The 16,883-nt window shown below is 46.7% G+C and overlaps 1 protein-coding gene across 1 annotated transcript; it reads right to left on the reverse strand.

Annotated features, from left to right (window-relative positions):
• Nucleotides 1–3,447: 3,447 nt before the first annotated feature.
• On the reverse strand, nt 3,448–5,106 carry LOC123768836 (proline-rich protein 2-like). The gene is made up of 2 exons (XM_069316243.1): nt 5,094–5,106; nt 3,448–4,895 (listed from the first exon to the last, which is right to left on the reverse strand). The coding sequence occupies exons 1-2, from the start codon at nt 5,104–5,106 to the stop codon at nt 3,448–3,450; spliced, it is 1,461 nt and encodes a 486-aa protein (XP_069172344.1).
• Nucleotides 5,107–16,883: the final 11,777 nt, after the last annotated feature.

Raw genomic sequence — 16,883 nt, forward strand, 5'->3', positions numbered from 1 at the left:
TGGGCAGCGCCACTCATCTTGTGAGTGAACATACCGCCATAGCAGAATGTACAACACTCCCCAATAGGAAGAAAACTTCACTTGATATGATGAGAACGTTAAATGATCTACAATCACTTGCTCCCCTACTGGCTGCCCGACAAAGTGGTAGCTCGCTGGACTTCGTAATGAAGCTTCCTAACTTCAGTGGTTTATGCTAGGTCAAGGTCCAGTGGCCAGAACACCGCGTGTGTAGCAACCATGCCTGCGTGTCGACACCAGCCCAACTAGTGCTCTGAGGAATGAAAATGATATTAAATATATTCATACAGTTGTGTGTGTGTGTGTGTGTGTGTGTGTGTGTGTGTGTGTGTGTGTGTGTGTGTGTGTGTGTGTGTGTGTGTGTGTGTGTGTGTGTAATTACCTAAGTGTAGTTACAGGATGAGAGCTACGCTCGTGGTGTCCCGTCTTCCCAGCACTCTTTGTCATATAACTTTGTGTGTGTGTGTGTGTATATGTGTGTGCAAATACAAGTGGTTTAAGTTGGTACTGTTGTTTAATATATTAATACAACCAACAATAATTTACACAAACATTCCTTTAATGCCGTTGACCAAGATTAAGGCACAAAGAGTTAATTTGTCAATAGATTAGCAAAACGCAAGATATATGTTGCGTCAGACAAATGACGTCTGTCAGCGGGAGTGGACGTGCTGACGTCTGTCAGTGGGAGTGGACGTGCTGACGTCTGTCAGTGGGAGTGGACGTGCTGACGTCTGTCAGTGGGAGTGGACGTGCTGACGTCTGTCAGTGGGAATGGACGTGCTGACGTCTGTCAGTGGGAGTGGACGTGCTGACGTCTGTCAGTGGGAGTGGACGTGCTGACGTCTGTCAGTGGGAGTGGACGTGCTGACGTCTGTCAGTGGGAGTGGACGTGCTGACGTCTGTCAGTGGGAGTGGACGTGCTGACGTCTGTCAGCGGGAGTGGACGGGCTGACGTCTGTCAGTGGGAGTGGACGTGCTGACGTCTGTCAGCGGGAGTGGACGTGCTGACGTCTGTCAGTGGGAGTGGACGTGTTGACGTCTGCCAGTGGGAGTGGACGTGCTGACGTCTGCCAGTGGGAGTGGACGTGGCGACGTCTGTCAGTGGGAGTGGACGTGGCGACGTCTGTCAGTGGGAGTGGACGGGCTCTCTGTCAGTGGGAGTGGACGTGCTGACGTCTGCCAGTGGGAGTGGACGTGCTGACGTCTGTCAGTGGGAGTGGACGTGGCGACGTCTGTCAGTGGGAGTGGACGGGCTCTCTGTCAGTGGGAGTGGACGTGCTCTCTGTCAGTGGGAGTTGACGTGCTGACGTCTGTCAGTGGGAGTGGACGTGCTCTCTGTCAGTGGGAGTGGACGTGCTGACGTCTGTCAGTGGGAGTGGACGTGCTGGCGTCTGTCAGTGGGAGTGGACGTGCTGACGTCTGTCAGTCAGCAAATGAAGGAAATAATTTAGATCGTCATTCACTTCACAAAGACAACTCTTATTGGGAGAGTAACAACATAATAACTACAGGGAAGTTCTCCTGATACCGTCCTGATGGGTGACGCTGTCGTCCCCCCTCTGACACCGTCGTGTCCCCGCGGCCCGGTCCTCGACCAGGCCTCCACCCCCAGGAAGCAGCCCGTGACAGCTGACTAACTCCCAGGTACCTATTTACTGCTAGGTAACAGGGGCATTTAGGGTGAAAGAACTTTGCCCATTTGTTTCTGCCTCGTGCAGGAATCGAACCCGCGCCACAGAATTACGAGTCCTGCGCGCTATCCACCAGGCTACGAGGCCCCCATGTCTCAGACATTCTCAGACATTCCAAGCCATACATTCCAAATTGCTTCTTTTTTATATCTTATATTTTTTCTATGGTGCAGGGGCAAATTTATTGAAGGCTTGGATTAACTTTTACTTTACAAACAACAAAGGCGCTCTGACACTGACGAACACTAAACGACCCTTACAAGTCTCCACAAAGTCATAGGAAAACTTAAGCCGAACAAATGAAAACCACTCACAGAGTGAGCCAAGGGAAGGACACTCGCTCCAGGAAGGAGATAAGCTATAATTTCAAGAGATCACGAGTCTTGGGAACTTACAAAGCTTGCTGGAATAAAGAGAACAAAACTTTGTATCTTGCAAACAGAAGTAAAGGTTTTGAAGAAAGTTTGTATTCCTAGAAAACTACATTATCGCCAAGGTGGGCAACTGAGGCCCACGAGAGATATCTGCCGATCCTGTTGATCGTAGTAAATGTATATATTTACAATAGTAAATGTAAAAAATATCCATGTAAATGATCATAGAAATGTTCATTAGACGTTGATATACAAGTTTCGTCCTAATCACACACTCAGACCTTAGCAAAGCACTCAGTAGAGTGTGAAAGACTTCGTGGAAATTATTTACACAAATTTCACAAAAACACGAGTGTGAGTTTACTAATTATCTGAGTTCGTGTGATAATTGACTCCTGAAAGTTTTTTTGGGGGGCCCTTGAAGCCGGACTGTTGTGATGAGGACACCTCATTATTCTTAGGCCCCTATTATTCTAGGGCCTTGGTGGCCTTATCTTCAGAGATTAAACCCCAAGTCAGGGTGAAGTTATCAAGAGTTAGCAGTAATAGACAACAACAGAGTTTCGGCTTGTTCGAGTATGTGTGGGTTTGTAGAATAAAACAAACGATATAAGAAATGCAACTAGAACAACAGAGAAAATTTTTATGTGACTAATCGCTACTACTGGAGCCGGTCGGCCGAGCGGACAGCACGCTGGACTTGTGATCCTGTGGTCCCGGGTTCAATCCTAGGCGCCGGCGAGAAACAATGGGCAGAGTTTCTTGCACCCTATGCCCCTGTTACCTAGCAGTAAAATAGGTACCTGAGTGTTATTCAGCTGTCACGGGCTGCTTCCTGGGGGGTGGAGGCCTGGTCGAGGACCGGGCCGCGGGGACACTAGAAAAAAGCCCCGAAATCATCTCAAGATAACCTCAAGATAACTGATTTACTGAATCGGTCTGGTTGTGATGCTTTGTGGGCCTTCGGGGTTTGATGACAGCTTCACAGACCTGGCACTCATCAGAGGAAGCTGTCTACAAGCAGCTTAAGGACGGGGAAAAAAGCTCTCAAAATTGTAAACAGGTAGCAGTCGTGGGCAGGAAATTCTCATAAAGTTTCAAAACGTCATGAAAAACGTTAATTGAAAGTTCCTCTTCTAAGCTGTCCGAGGAGGGCCGGACTACTCAAACAGAAAACGGAACAGTACGTCACTTTTGTGAGTCGATTTCATTTCAAATTACGTCCAAATTTGGCCATAGCGCGCATACCAGCCAGAAGTGACGTTATTTTTAAGAGGACGGGTTGAGCAGTCATCAGGTAGAAACAGGTCCAATGATTAGATTTAACGGTTTTAGATGAGTGTTTTCGGGTCTGAAAATTATCTTGAGGAAGAAATGGGTGTTTTGGCAGTGTCAAGTGTTCTGAAAACCTCTCCGGAATTTGCTAGAATCCTGGCTGGGACCGGTGGTGGGTACTGGGAGCATTCAGGCATACCAGTGTTCGCGTCAGTCAACATTACGACCAAAGTTTTGACGTCGGACACGAAAGTTTCACCACCATCCAGGCGCAACTTTGTATCTAAGGAAATTTGAATTTTACGGGATGGAAAGACCTCATTTTTAGGGGGATAGGTAGAGGGACAGGAAGTGGGAATAGATGACTTGGTCGTCAGACATACTGGAGTCCAATTAGAAAATAAAGACCGAGAGAGGGGATCGCCAGGAACTAAATCCTGAGAGCCAGGCTGTGATACAAGCGAACCAAGTTCTGAGGCTAGGAAGACGGATCCTAGAAGAGAAGAGAAAGGTTCTGAGGGAAGAGAGCCAGGTTCTGAGGGATGAAAGCCAGGTTCTGAGGGAGGAGAGCCAGGTTCTGAGGGAGGAAAGCCAGGTTCTGAGGGAGGAGAGCCAGGTCCTTTAGAAGGAGAGCCAGGTTCTGAGGGAGGTTTGCCAGGTTCTGTAGGAGGAGAGCCAGGTTCTGAGGGACGAGAACCAGGTTCTGTAGGAGGAGAACCAGGTTCTGAGGGAGGAGAGCCAGGTTCTGTAGGGGGAGAGCCAGGTTCTGAGGGAGGAGAGCCAGGTTCTGTAGGAGGAGAGCCAGGTTCTGAGGGAGGAGAGCCAGGTTCTGTAGGAGGAGAGCCAGGTTCTGAGGGAGGAGAGCCAGGTTCTGTAGGAGGAGAGCCAGGTTCTGAGGGAGGAGAGCCAGGTTCTGTAGGAGGAGAGCCAGGTTCTGAGGGAGGAGAGCCAGGTTCTGAGGGAGGAGAACCAGGTTCTGAGGGAGGAGAGCCAGGTTCTGAGGGAGGAGAGCCAGGTTCTGAGGGAGGAGAGCCAGGTTCCGATGGAGGAGAGCCAGGTTCTGAGGGAGGAGAGCCAGGTTCCGATGGAGGAGAGCCAGGTTCTGAGGGAGGAGAGCCAGGTTCTGAGGGAGGAGAGCCAGGTTCCGATGGAGGAGAGCCAGGTTCTGAGGGAGAGCCAGGTTCTGATGGAGGAGAGCCAGGTTCCGATGGAGGAGAGCCAGGTTCTGAAGGAGAGCCAGGTTCTGAGGGAGGAGAACCAGGTTCTGTAGGAGGAGAGCCAGGTTCTGAGGGAGGAGAGCCAGGTTCCGATGGTGGAGAACCAGGTTCTGTAGGAGAGCCAGGTTCTGAGGGAGGAGAGCCAGGTTCTGAGGGAGGAGAGCCAGGTTCTGTAGGAGGAGAGCCAGGTTCTGAGGGAGGAGAGCCAGGTTCCGATGGAGGAGAGCCAGGTTCTGAAGGAGAGCCAGGTTCTGAGGGAGGAGAGCCAGGTTCTGCGGGAGGAGAGCCAGGTTCTGAGGGAGGAGAGCCAGGTTCTGAGGGAGGAGAGCCAGGTTTTAATCATCTTTTGAAGTAGATAAAAAGGTTCTTCTTCACAATTGAAGGAGATAGTCCAGTTCCTGATCCCCTTCTGAGGAGACATACACAGTGCCAGGGTCACATAACCCACAGTGCCAGGGTCCTCTACCCAAGAGTGCCAGGGTTATCTACTCAACAGTACCAGTGTCATCTACCCAACAGTGCCATGGTCATTTACCCAACAGTGCCAGGATCATCTACCCAACAGTGCCAGGATCATCTACCCAACAGTGTCAGGGGCATCTACCCAACAGAGTCAGGGTCATCTACCCCTACAAGTACCAGTGTCATCTACCCAACAGTGCCAGGATCATCTACCCAACAGTGCCAGGATCATCTACCCAACAGTGCCAGGATCATCTACCCAACAGTGTCAGGGGCATCTACCCAACAGAGTCAGGGTCATCTACCCCAACAAGTACCAGTGTCATCTACCCAACAGTGCCAGGATCATCTACCCAACAGTGCCAGGATCAACAACCCAACAGTGCCAGGAGCAACAACCCAACAGTGCCAGGATCAACTATCCAACAGTGCCAGGATCAACTATCCAACAGTGCCAGGATCAACTATCCAACAGTGCCAGGATCAAGTACCCAACAGTTCCAGGATCTTCTACTCAACAGTGGCAGGATCAACAACCCAACAGTGCCAGGATCAACAACCCAACAGTGCCAGGATCATCTACCCAACAGTGCCAGGATCAACTACCCAACAGTGCTAGGATCAACTACCCAACAGTGCCAGGATCATCTACTCAACAGTGCCAGGATCATCTAGCCAACAGTGCCAGGATCATCTACCCAACAGTGCCAGGATCATCTAGCCAACAGTGCCAGGATCATCTAGCCAACAGTGCCAGGATCAACAACCCAACAGTGCCAGGATCAACAACTCAGCAGTTCCAGGATCATCTACCCAACAGTGCCAGAATCAACAACCCAACAGTGCCAAGATCAACAACCCAACAGTGCCAGGATCAAGTACCCAACAGTGCCAGGATCAACAACCCAACAGTGCCAGGATCAACTATCCAACAGTGCCAGGATCAACAACCCAACAGTGCCAGGATCAACAACCCAACAGTGCCAGGATCATCTACTCAACAGTGCCAGAATCAACAACCCAACAGTGCCAAGATCAACAACCCAACAGTGCCAGGATCAAGTACCCAACAGTGCCAGGATCAACAACCCAACAGTGCCAGGATCATCTACCCAACAGTTCCAGGATCAACAACCCAACAGTGCCAGGATTAACAACCCAACAGTGCCAGTATCAACTACCCAACAGTTCCAGGATCAACAACCCAACAGTGCCAGGATTAACAACCCAACAGTGCTAGGATCATCTACCCAACAGTTCCAGGATCAACTACCCAACAGTTCCAGAATCAACAACCCAACAGTGCCAGGATCAACAACCCAACAGTGGCAGGTAACCCAACAGTGCCAGGATCAACAACCCAACAGTGCCAGAATCATCTACCCAACAGTGCCAGAATCAACAACCCAACAGTGCCAGGATCAACAACCCAACAGTGCCAGGATCAACTACCCAACAGTTCCAGAATCAACAACCCAACAGTGGCAGGTAACCCAACAGTGCCAGGATCTTCTACCCAACAGTGCCAGGATCAACAACCCAACAGTGCCTGTGTCAGTGTTTGCACTCTTCACGTTGTTTTATATTTCCATTAATAGCTGTTTGGTTGCTGGAAATGCTGTTGGGGGACTGTTGCCGAGTTCGGTGTTCTCCTCCCACCCCGGCTGGGGCTCAGCTAGCCTCCGGGGACACGTAGCGGAGCACGTTAAGACAGCGGCCTCTCGCGTATCTCTACTAATTCTTGCAACCCGTTCTCGCAAATTTAATAAGTCAATATTGACTTATTAAATATGTGCATAGGTGACATACTTAACATAATAGATACCCTTAAAAAGATTCATAGAAAACACCGACCTTACCTAACCTTGTTAGTATCTTAAGATAAGCATCTTATTGCTTCGTAATTACAATTATTACTTAACCTATAATAGGTATAGGTTAAGTAATAATTGTAATTACGAAGCAATAAGATGCTTATCTTAAGATACTAACAAGGTTAGGTAAGGTCGGTGTTTTCTATGAATCTTTTTAAGGGTATCTATTATGTTTAGTATATCACCTATGCACGTAGTTAATAAGTCAATATTGACTTTACGAATTTGCGAGAACGGGTTGATTCAGGATGAGTGGCACTACAAAAAATATATGAAATATTTTTGTCTGCGACTACCGTGTCTAGTAGAGAGGTTGAGGAAACGGCTAGATCGGCATATATTTTTATACTAACTGCTAGTTGATTATAAAATATACAACTGTGTCCGCATTGTTCATCTTGAGGCGTCGGGGCCACGGAAAGTCATAACGTATATCATGAACGAGTTAGTCCATTATTCAACAAATTGACGAGTGAGTATTGCGAGCGTGCAGCCACGCACGCACACGCGAACTTAGGCAAGCAAATTTCCTTTATAAATAACTAGAATCAAATAATAATCTTAAATGCAAAATGATAAGGATTGAATGAATTAATGAGAGAATAATGAGTGGAGGAAGCAGCGTCAGTGTGCCGGACGAGACACGCTAACACTAAGACAATCTTGTTTATGTCAAGAGACTTAGAAACGTCATCACTATTTCATTCGCAGCTGCAATACTGAGTGACGTGGTGACGGTGGTGGTGCAGAGGACGCACGGTTATCTTGAGGTTATCTTGAGATGATTTCGGGGCTTTAGTGTCCCCGCGGCCCGGTCCTCGACCAGGCCTCCACCCCCAGGAAGCAGCCCGTGACAGTTGACTAACACCCAGGTACCTATTTTACTGCTAGGTAACAGGGGCGTTCAGGGTGAAAGAAACTTTGCCCATTGTTTCTCGCCGGCGCCTAGGATCGAACCCAGGACCACAGGATCACAAGTCCAGCGTGCTGTCCGCTCGTCCCTTGACCCTTGACCCTTGAAGAACAAGACCACGAGCAACACCCGACTACTACGGTAATGACAAGGGCGAGGCCGTGTGAGGGCGCACGGGCCACTAACCTGAGGCCGTGTGAGGACGCACGGGCCACTAACCTGAGGGCGTGTGAGAGCGCACGTGCCACTAACCTGAGGCCGTGCAGGACTCCGACCCACGACATAGCGATCCCAAGGGCGCCTCACCAACACAGCTTTAATACCAAGCTATAAAACGCTCTCCCTCGGTACATTAAGTATACATAAAAATAGTCGTCCTTAAAAGAGACGCGACATTCGCTCCCAGCAGAAGCTTGTACAAACACCGCGCAGGTTTTACCAAAAAGAAGATAAGTGATTCAACGAAAGTGAGCGCTCGGGAGGAAGATCCAGGAGATGCGAGTAGTAAAATGAAATCATGTTTTTTGCATAATGGCTGAACGGGGGATCGTATAGCCAGACAGGGATCGCAAGGCTAAATTTAATGTTGATGGAGCACTGAGCTAAATTGTGTGTGTATAATACATTTTACCCGCCAAATATGTTGCGTATAAATAGGAGTTGCTGGCGCTGGCTAATAGGTCTTATTCAGCTTCTATTTTTTTATATTTGCTGTTACTCTTTGCCGCTGACTACCTCTTCAATCACCCTGAGGCGGCCCCCAGGGTCATTGAAGAGGTTTGGGACAATCAGCGTCAGGTCACTGAACACTTTGAAGGGGTTTTGATCTACATTCCACTATTGTTGTTGACGTATGACTTACATTGTGATGCAGGACACAACCTCTGTTCATACTGTTCACTCTGGCCTACAGAGTGGGTGTGGGTGGTACCTGGGTGTTAGTCAGCTGTCACGGGCTGCTTCCTGGGGGTGGAGGCCTGGTCGAAGACCGGGCCGCGGGGACACTAAAATCCCCGAAATCATCTCAAGATAACCTCAAGATAACCAAGATAACACTTGCCCCGCGCTCCAACAATGGTAGAAACCTCACATAGCAAGGCACCACCGGCCCAACGCATGATACGGGGGATGGTGTCAAGCAGCATACGGCTACGGTCGGTAGGGAGCCGGTCGGCCGAGCGGACAGCACGCTGGACTTGTGATCCTGTGGTCCTGGGTTCGATCCCAGGCGCCGGCGAGAAACATTGGGCAGAGTTTCTTTCACCCTATGCCCCTGTTACCTAGCAGTAAAATAGGTACCTGGGTGTTAGTCAGCTGTCACGGGCTGCTTCCTGGGGGTGGAGGCCTGGTCGAGGACCGGGCCGCGGGGACACTAAAAAGCCCCGAAATCATCTCAAGATAACCTCAAGATAACGGTAAGGCAAAGATAGGGAAAGGATGAAGCAACTCGCGTCACAACGCATAATATCCACTAGCAAGGGACATCTTAAAAATATAAATTGACGCCGAACTACCTGTCCCAATAATTTCTTTAATCTATCTCCACCATCTAACAATGAAGCAATCAACCACCTCACATCGACTCGTGCTCTCCCAATAACAAAAAATATGGAAAAAAGGTCCAGGACGTCCAAGTCAGTTATGCCTTGATATCAGTTTCTCTTCTCATCAGCAGCACCATTTTCGTGCCGATGAGATCCGTAATGCCATTTCCTCAGGAATTCAGTTCCGGTCCCCGCCCTTAGACCTGGGGGATGGAGGGACGAAGGAATAGAGGTGGATGCCGACTGATCGCCCGAGGATTACTGTCGAACGTGCAGTGTAGGCCAGAGTGACAAACTCCAGGAGGGGTCGCTTCCCGTACAACAATTATCATACAAAGCACCGCATTTTCTGCCCAGCTGATCCTGAGACTCTGCAGATGTACTAGAAAGGAGAGAGAGAGAGAGAGAGAGAGAGAGAGAGAGAGAGAGAGAGAGAGAGAGAGAGAGAGAGAGAGAGAGAGAGAGAGAGAGAGAGAGAGAGACGAGAACTAGCAACAATAACAGTCTTCATCAGAATAAGATAAGATGTTAAACATTAAAAAACATTTAATCCCGACCACGAAAGTTATTATTGGTATTTTTTTTTTATTATTATTTTCTACCACATTTGTGGTAGTATGAGACCGCATCACCAGTAATAGAGTGATAGTGTGATAGAGGCAAGGGTGGAGGTTGCAGAATTCCAGGTCCAGTTAGAACCAAATTAAATCCTGATAATGGATTTAATCTTAATCCTCACAGGACCATATCAAGCAACATAATAGGAAGCGTTAATAGTTAATAGGAAGCATAATAGGAATATATGTTTATTAGATAATAAGATCATTCTGCCACGTTCACCGATTTGTTTACATGTTTATTAGATAATAAGATCATTCTGCCACGTTCACCGATTTGTTTACCTCAAGGGTGGTGTGAAAATACTACATTTATAACATGGCAGTAGTGATCAAAATTTCAATCGCTTGGTAATTCTTTAAATATTATTTAATTTTGCTGAAATATCGTACGCGGCTTTCTTTTGCAACTTGCAACACAACGTGATGGTATGGTAATCAAAATTGAAAATAAAATTTACCTGGGCCTCTCTAAACACACACACACACACACACACACACACACACACACACACACACACACACACACACACACACACACACACACACACACACCTACACCTCCGTAGTTGTGGGGCCTCGTAGCCTGGTGGATAGCGCGCAGGACTCGTAATTCTGTGGCGCGGGTTCGATTCCCGCACGAGGCAGAAACAAATGGGCAAAGTTTCTTTCACCGTAAGTGCCCCTGTTACCTAGCAGTAAATACGTACCTGGGAGTTAGTCAGCTGTCACGGGCTGCTTCCTGGGGTGTGTGTGTGTGTGTGTGGTGTGGGAAAAAAAAGTAGTTAGTAAACAGTTGATTGACAGTTGAGAGGCGGGCCGAAAGAGCAAAGCTCAACCCCCGCAAAAACACAACTAGTAAACACACACACACACACACACACACACACACACACACACACACACACACACACACACACACAAACTGTCCATAAACAGCAAAGATCAAATACACTAATCTCATTACATGCAAATGAACCACACTGAAACAGGAGAATCAACTGAGCGCTTCCGGTCATATTAAATGACAACATACACTGTGTGAATATCATGTGGCATATGCGTAAATAGAGGCGTGACACATGTGCCCCTCTGGCGCAAATTTTACATTTTGTGCCCTGGACACTGTATACATAGATGTTTGTATACATTAGAGAGCATGAATGATTATACCCTTGTAGATACCTTTTCCATATGTCACCAGTAACATACTGAAGTGAGTGTTGTGGTGTTCTTGTAAGACAAAGTGACAAGTAACACCGAAGGATGAGTGTTGGCGGTGTTGATGGAAGCGTGAGAGTAGCGACAGCTGAGGTGATGACAGCAGAAGACCCCATCTCCAAAGTAAACAGCCCTTGCCTCCATCGCCGAGAAGGGTTCCCATAACCAAGTTGGCACTCGATCATTGTTTAGGGGTCCGTAGCATAGATCAGAGGCCCAAACTGTCGAAGAGGTCCTCATATACCGATCAGGCTGCCCTAGCTACCACCACACATAGGGGGTTATCTTGAGGTTATCTTGAGATGATTTCGGGGCTTTTTAGTGTCCCCGCGGTCCTCGACCAGGCCTCCACCCCCAGGAAGCAGCCCGTGACAGCTGACTAACACCCAGGTACCTATTTTACTGCTAGGTAACAGGGGCATAGGGTGAAAGAAACTCTGCCCACTGTTTCTCGCCGGCGCCTGGGATCGAACCCAGGACCACAGGATCACAAGTCCAGCGTGCTGTCCACTCGGCCGACCGGCTCCCGAAAACCATCTCAGATGAGTACCATCATCGAGCAGCAGGACCCAGTAACCGTCGCTGATGCTCTCATCACCAAGCTGGGCCGCGATCACATGTCCCCATTACCGAAAAAACCATAACTGGCCACGCCGTCCTGTACTAAACGATGGGAAGAATAGATTCTGCTCAAAACGGGTCATGGAAGCCAAGAAATGTTCCTCCTTACCATTCAAAGACAAACTTAAATTCAAAGACCACCTTACCCTGGTAATGGGAACCCCTTCTGGGGGCCGCGGCCTTCCCCTTCCCCCGGTAAAACTACCATATTATGCAGCTATGAGCAAAGTTCGGTATATTTCGTATATAAATCAGAATATACATACACATAATTTTTTTTAGGAGAAATAATGGTAATTATGAGGAGGAGGCCGCATGTATTCTTTCTTTCGAGAAGTCTTTCAAAGTTTTCTCACGAAAAAACGAAAAACTATCCCATAACAAAAATGAAGCTAGCCATCTAAATACCCCTCGAGAAGAATCTTGCTCCAATATACCCGACGTGTTATTGATGCTGCAACAAATGTTGAAACAGCGCCACACAATACAATAATATTTACCTGATATTGGTATTGTGGCACCCAGCTTGCGACGATTTCCGAGGCTTTGCAAATACAAATGATTTCACAGAGGCAGAGGAACAAACAGAGATGCCCCTTGAGCCAGTATACAATACAGCGGGGAAAACAGTGAAGGCTGTTCCTTTGATATGAGTCTATCCTTTCACGGAGACAGACTAACATGGGTGATTTGCTATCAAAGGCCGACTGAACTGCAGTGAAACGCTCATTAAAGGCCCAGGTGATATCGTTGGTGGATTGAGGTCCAGTACTTCGTATGTTCTCCAGCTTCATGTAACGATGCTACCCACTGTCGGACCGTAATTGTTCAAACAGAAATAAGTGGAACCAGGTCAGTGAGTCCTTAACGGAATTTAAAGTAATAGAGGTTCGCCACATGGTCGCCACATAGTGGTTCGCCATGGAGAGAGAACTGGATAAGCACCTCCAAAGGATACCTGATCAACCAGGCTGTGACTCGTACGTCAGGCTGCGAGCAGCCGCGTCCAACAGCCTGGTTGATCAGTCCGGCAACCAGGAGGCCTGGTCGACGACCGGGCCGCGGGGACGCTAAGCCCCGGAAGCACCTCAAGGTAACCTCAAGGTATGGTCCCTGCCTTTTTTTCAGACTGTCCTCAAAAACCTTGCCTAAATGATCGTTAATCAACCTATCTATAAAATAATAGCACTTTATACACGGCTCACACCTGATTATGCTCGAACTTTCCTTGAACAGTGCTGCTTTGCTCTCCTATGCTCGAATCGGTCTTCTCTAAATGTTTCACCCACGTACTGTAAATACAAATAATAATAATAAAATATTTTGTTTATCTAGGACAGGCAGCCTGTATATATATATATATATATATATATATATATATATATATATATATATATATATATATATATATATATATATATATATGCGAACAAGCCTGAATGGTCCCCAGGACAATATGCAACTGAAAACTCACACCCCAGAAGTGACTCGAACCCATACTCCCAGAAGCAACGCAACTGGTATGTACAAGACGCCTTAATCCACTTGACCATCACGACCGGACTAATGAGGTGATAGCCAAGGCTATTTGAACCACCCCACCGCCGGCACTCAGGATAGTAATCTTGGGCATAGCATTTTACCAAATCACCTCATTCTTTGGGGCACACGTGAGGAACACAAATGCGAACAAGCCTGAATGGTCCCCAGGACAATATGCAACTGAAAACTCACACCCCAGAAGTGACTCGAACCCATACTCCCAGAAGCAACGCAACTGGTATGTACAAGACGCCTTAATCCACTTGACCATCACGACCAGACTAATGAGGTGATAGCCGAGGCTATTTGAACCACCCCACCGCCGGCACTCGGATAGTAATCTTGGGAGTATGGGTTCTGGGAGTATGGGTTCGAGTCACTTCTGGGGTGTGAGTTTTCAGTTATATATATATATATATATATATATATATATATATATATATTATTCATCAGGCTTATATCGAGGTCCCTACAATGTCAAACTACTGACCTTCCCTAGGATGCAAATTGATAGCAACTCCACAACTTTTACCTAACTCCCGGGTATGAGGGAAAGCGAGAGAGGAATGTAAACAAATATATTCTGGCAATTCCCTCTTGTTTACACAATTATTTCCGCAACTTTTCAATCAAGTCGGTGAAAGCTTCCGTCAATTTCCACCTGGTGCTCTATGAAGATATATCGTGTAAAGGATCAACAAGACTTGCTCGGTGGTAAACTAATAAGAGGTTGTCGCAACACCGTTATGACGTGATGCAGCTCAGACGACACTCTGAGTCGTGTCATAGAAGATCATATCACGAGGCTTCCTTTGATGTTTTGGTTATTAAGTGTGTCACAGGGGGTTGAAAAAGTACCGCTGGAGGGAGGTGAATTCCGAGAATTTTTCAACCATGCCTTCTTCCTACCTACATATATGATGAAAGGAGGAGGAAGGGAATTGAAGCCAGAGTGCAGAGTAGTGCAAGGAGAAGATTTGTAAGATTAATATTTGCAAACTTATAGGGTCACCTACAGAACGAATACAACTTTGAAACTTATACAACCTTGGAAAAATATGCAACCACCTGATCTATGCATATAAAAAAAGGAGCGAATGTCTGTCTGTTCTAAGTTGGAGGTCAGACGACTGGGTGTTGCCTCAGTAAACTCTGTAGGATTAATTGTGAGTTTATCGGGAGTGACACAGGAAGGTCGGGGTCGACGCAGTTCCCAGTTCAATGGGGATGGCACGGTCCCAATTTCCCAATTTCACGATATTTGTGAATGTAAAATATACACCGCCGAGTCCGTAGACTTTACCCTGAGTTTCAGAGTACCTAAATAATAAATGACCTAATTGATGCACAGAGTAAAGGGTCTCGAATCTCCTTTGTATGGATACCTTCACACATAAATATAACCCATCATAATGAGACAGACATTGCAGCCAAATTAGCGTGTAACAAGTTTGAAGTTGAATTAGATCTAGGTATCCCCATCTCTGCTGTCAAAACTGTATTGGTCCAAACATTCAGATCTGATAGGAAAGAACTTACTGACTCCCAACGACCTGAAAGTACTAGTATAAAAAGCTATGATTTGTTCAGATCTGAAACCTACATCTTTGGGCAGCACAAAACGTCCACTAGACTGTGCGACACAGTGGTTGCAAGGATCAGGTTGGGTTACCGTTACCTGTGGCAGGTGGCTGCAGGTGACGGGTCTCCCAATCCTGAGCACTCCAGTTGCAATCTCTGTGAGCAGGAACTACGGCATGATCTCCCGCACTACATCACTGAATGCCCAGTTATTAGACCTTTCAGACCAGTTGGCATGAGGTACCTGGAGCTTTGCAATTACTTTATTCACTCTCGTATTCTTGAAGATATCCTCACAGTATACCCAAAATTTGCCAGTGCAGGCTATTAAACACATGGCTCTGTATGACTAACCATCCTGCGAGATGGGGACTTTTATTACCACTGCTGCCTTATTCAATCTTGTGTTGTTGATATCCTCAAAATGCATCCGGAGTCTGCCAGTGCAGACCGCTTATCACATGCCTCTGTATGACTAACCATCCTGTGTGATGGGGATTTTTTAGCATCACCTAGTTAGCCTTTTTTGACACACTGTACTTCACTTCATATAGTCTAGGGTAGCTGCACTAATGCAGATGTACCTCATGTGTTAAAAAAAAAAAACTAAATATGTTAATAACAAATAATAATAAAAAAAGTCACCAGAGTTTGCTAGTGCAGACTACTGATCACATGACCTTGTATAACTAACCATCCTGTGTGATGGGGATCTTCAGCATCACGTAGCTAGTTCTTGACACACTGCTATATATATATATATATATATATATATATATATATATATATATATATATATATATATATATATATATATATATATATATATATATATATATATATATATACTACAGTCCAACGGGTTTATACACGTCACAGAAGCCAAGGACGTGTATGTTTGTATGCTTGCTAACCAATGCAGCTGGTGTATAGATGCCAGAAGTTTAGTAATCTCTGCATTCCGATACTGACCAATCCTGTGTTTAGGGTTATAATGTGCTGCTAAATCGTGAATCAACCCCAGTGTCAGGTATTGCCAGATATTTATGGCAGATATTGTCAGTGCTATTAATACCTGACAAACTGAGGAGATGAGATTGTCGTTGAATACTACAATGTCTGGGAATATTACAAGAGTGGTAAGTGGAGTGGAGCTGGCTCAGTGGGTAACAAGAACACGTAAAACAAACACCTGGCAGCTTCCACAGGTTTCCGGAACAGCTGGGTAGCAAAAATCTGGGGCCAGATTCACGAAAGCACTTACGCAAGCACTTACGAACCTGTACATCTTTTCTCAATCTTTGGCGGCTTTGTTTCCAATTATTAAACAGTTAATGAGCTCCGAAGCACCAGGAGGCTGTTTATAACAATAACAACAGTTGAATGGAACGTTTTCATGCTTGTAAACTGTTTAATAAATATAACCAAAGCCGTCAAAGATTGAGGAAAGATGTACACGCTCGTAAATGCTTGCGTAAGTGCTTTCATGAATCTGGCCCCTGGAGAATAACTGCGTAGGAGCAAGACAAGTGACACTCAGCCACTCTGTGTGTGAGTTGCGTGATCACCACAAGTTTGTTTATGTTCTGCGTGGCAAAGGGCGAGGAAAGTGAGGCTGGTTGTTGGGGGATGGTGAGGAATAGGGGGAGGTTATCTTGAGGTTATCTTGAGATGATTTCGGGGCTTTAGTGTCCCCGCGGCCCGGTCCTCGACCAGGCCTCCACCCCCAGGAAGCAGCCCGTGACAGCTGACTAACACCCAGGTACCTATTTACTGCTAGGAGAGTGTAGGACAAGAAAGGGTGACTAGTAGACGGGTGAAATGGGAATCGGAAATTGGGAGAGGAAGAGTAAAAGAGGAGGATGGGAAATAAAGTAAGGAAAAAGAGGAGGGAAAGTCAGCCACAACGACACGCAATAATCACCAG

This window comes from Procambarus clarkii, chromosome 83 (assembly GCF_040958095.1).
Source record: "Procambarus clarkii isolate CNS0578487 chromosome 83, FALCON_Pclarkii_2.0, whole genome shotgun sequence".
Taxonomy (NCBI): domain Eukaryota; kingdom Metazoa; phylum Arthropoda; class Malacostraca; order Decapoda; family Cambaridae; genus Procambarus; species Procambarus clarkii.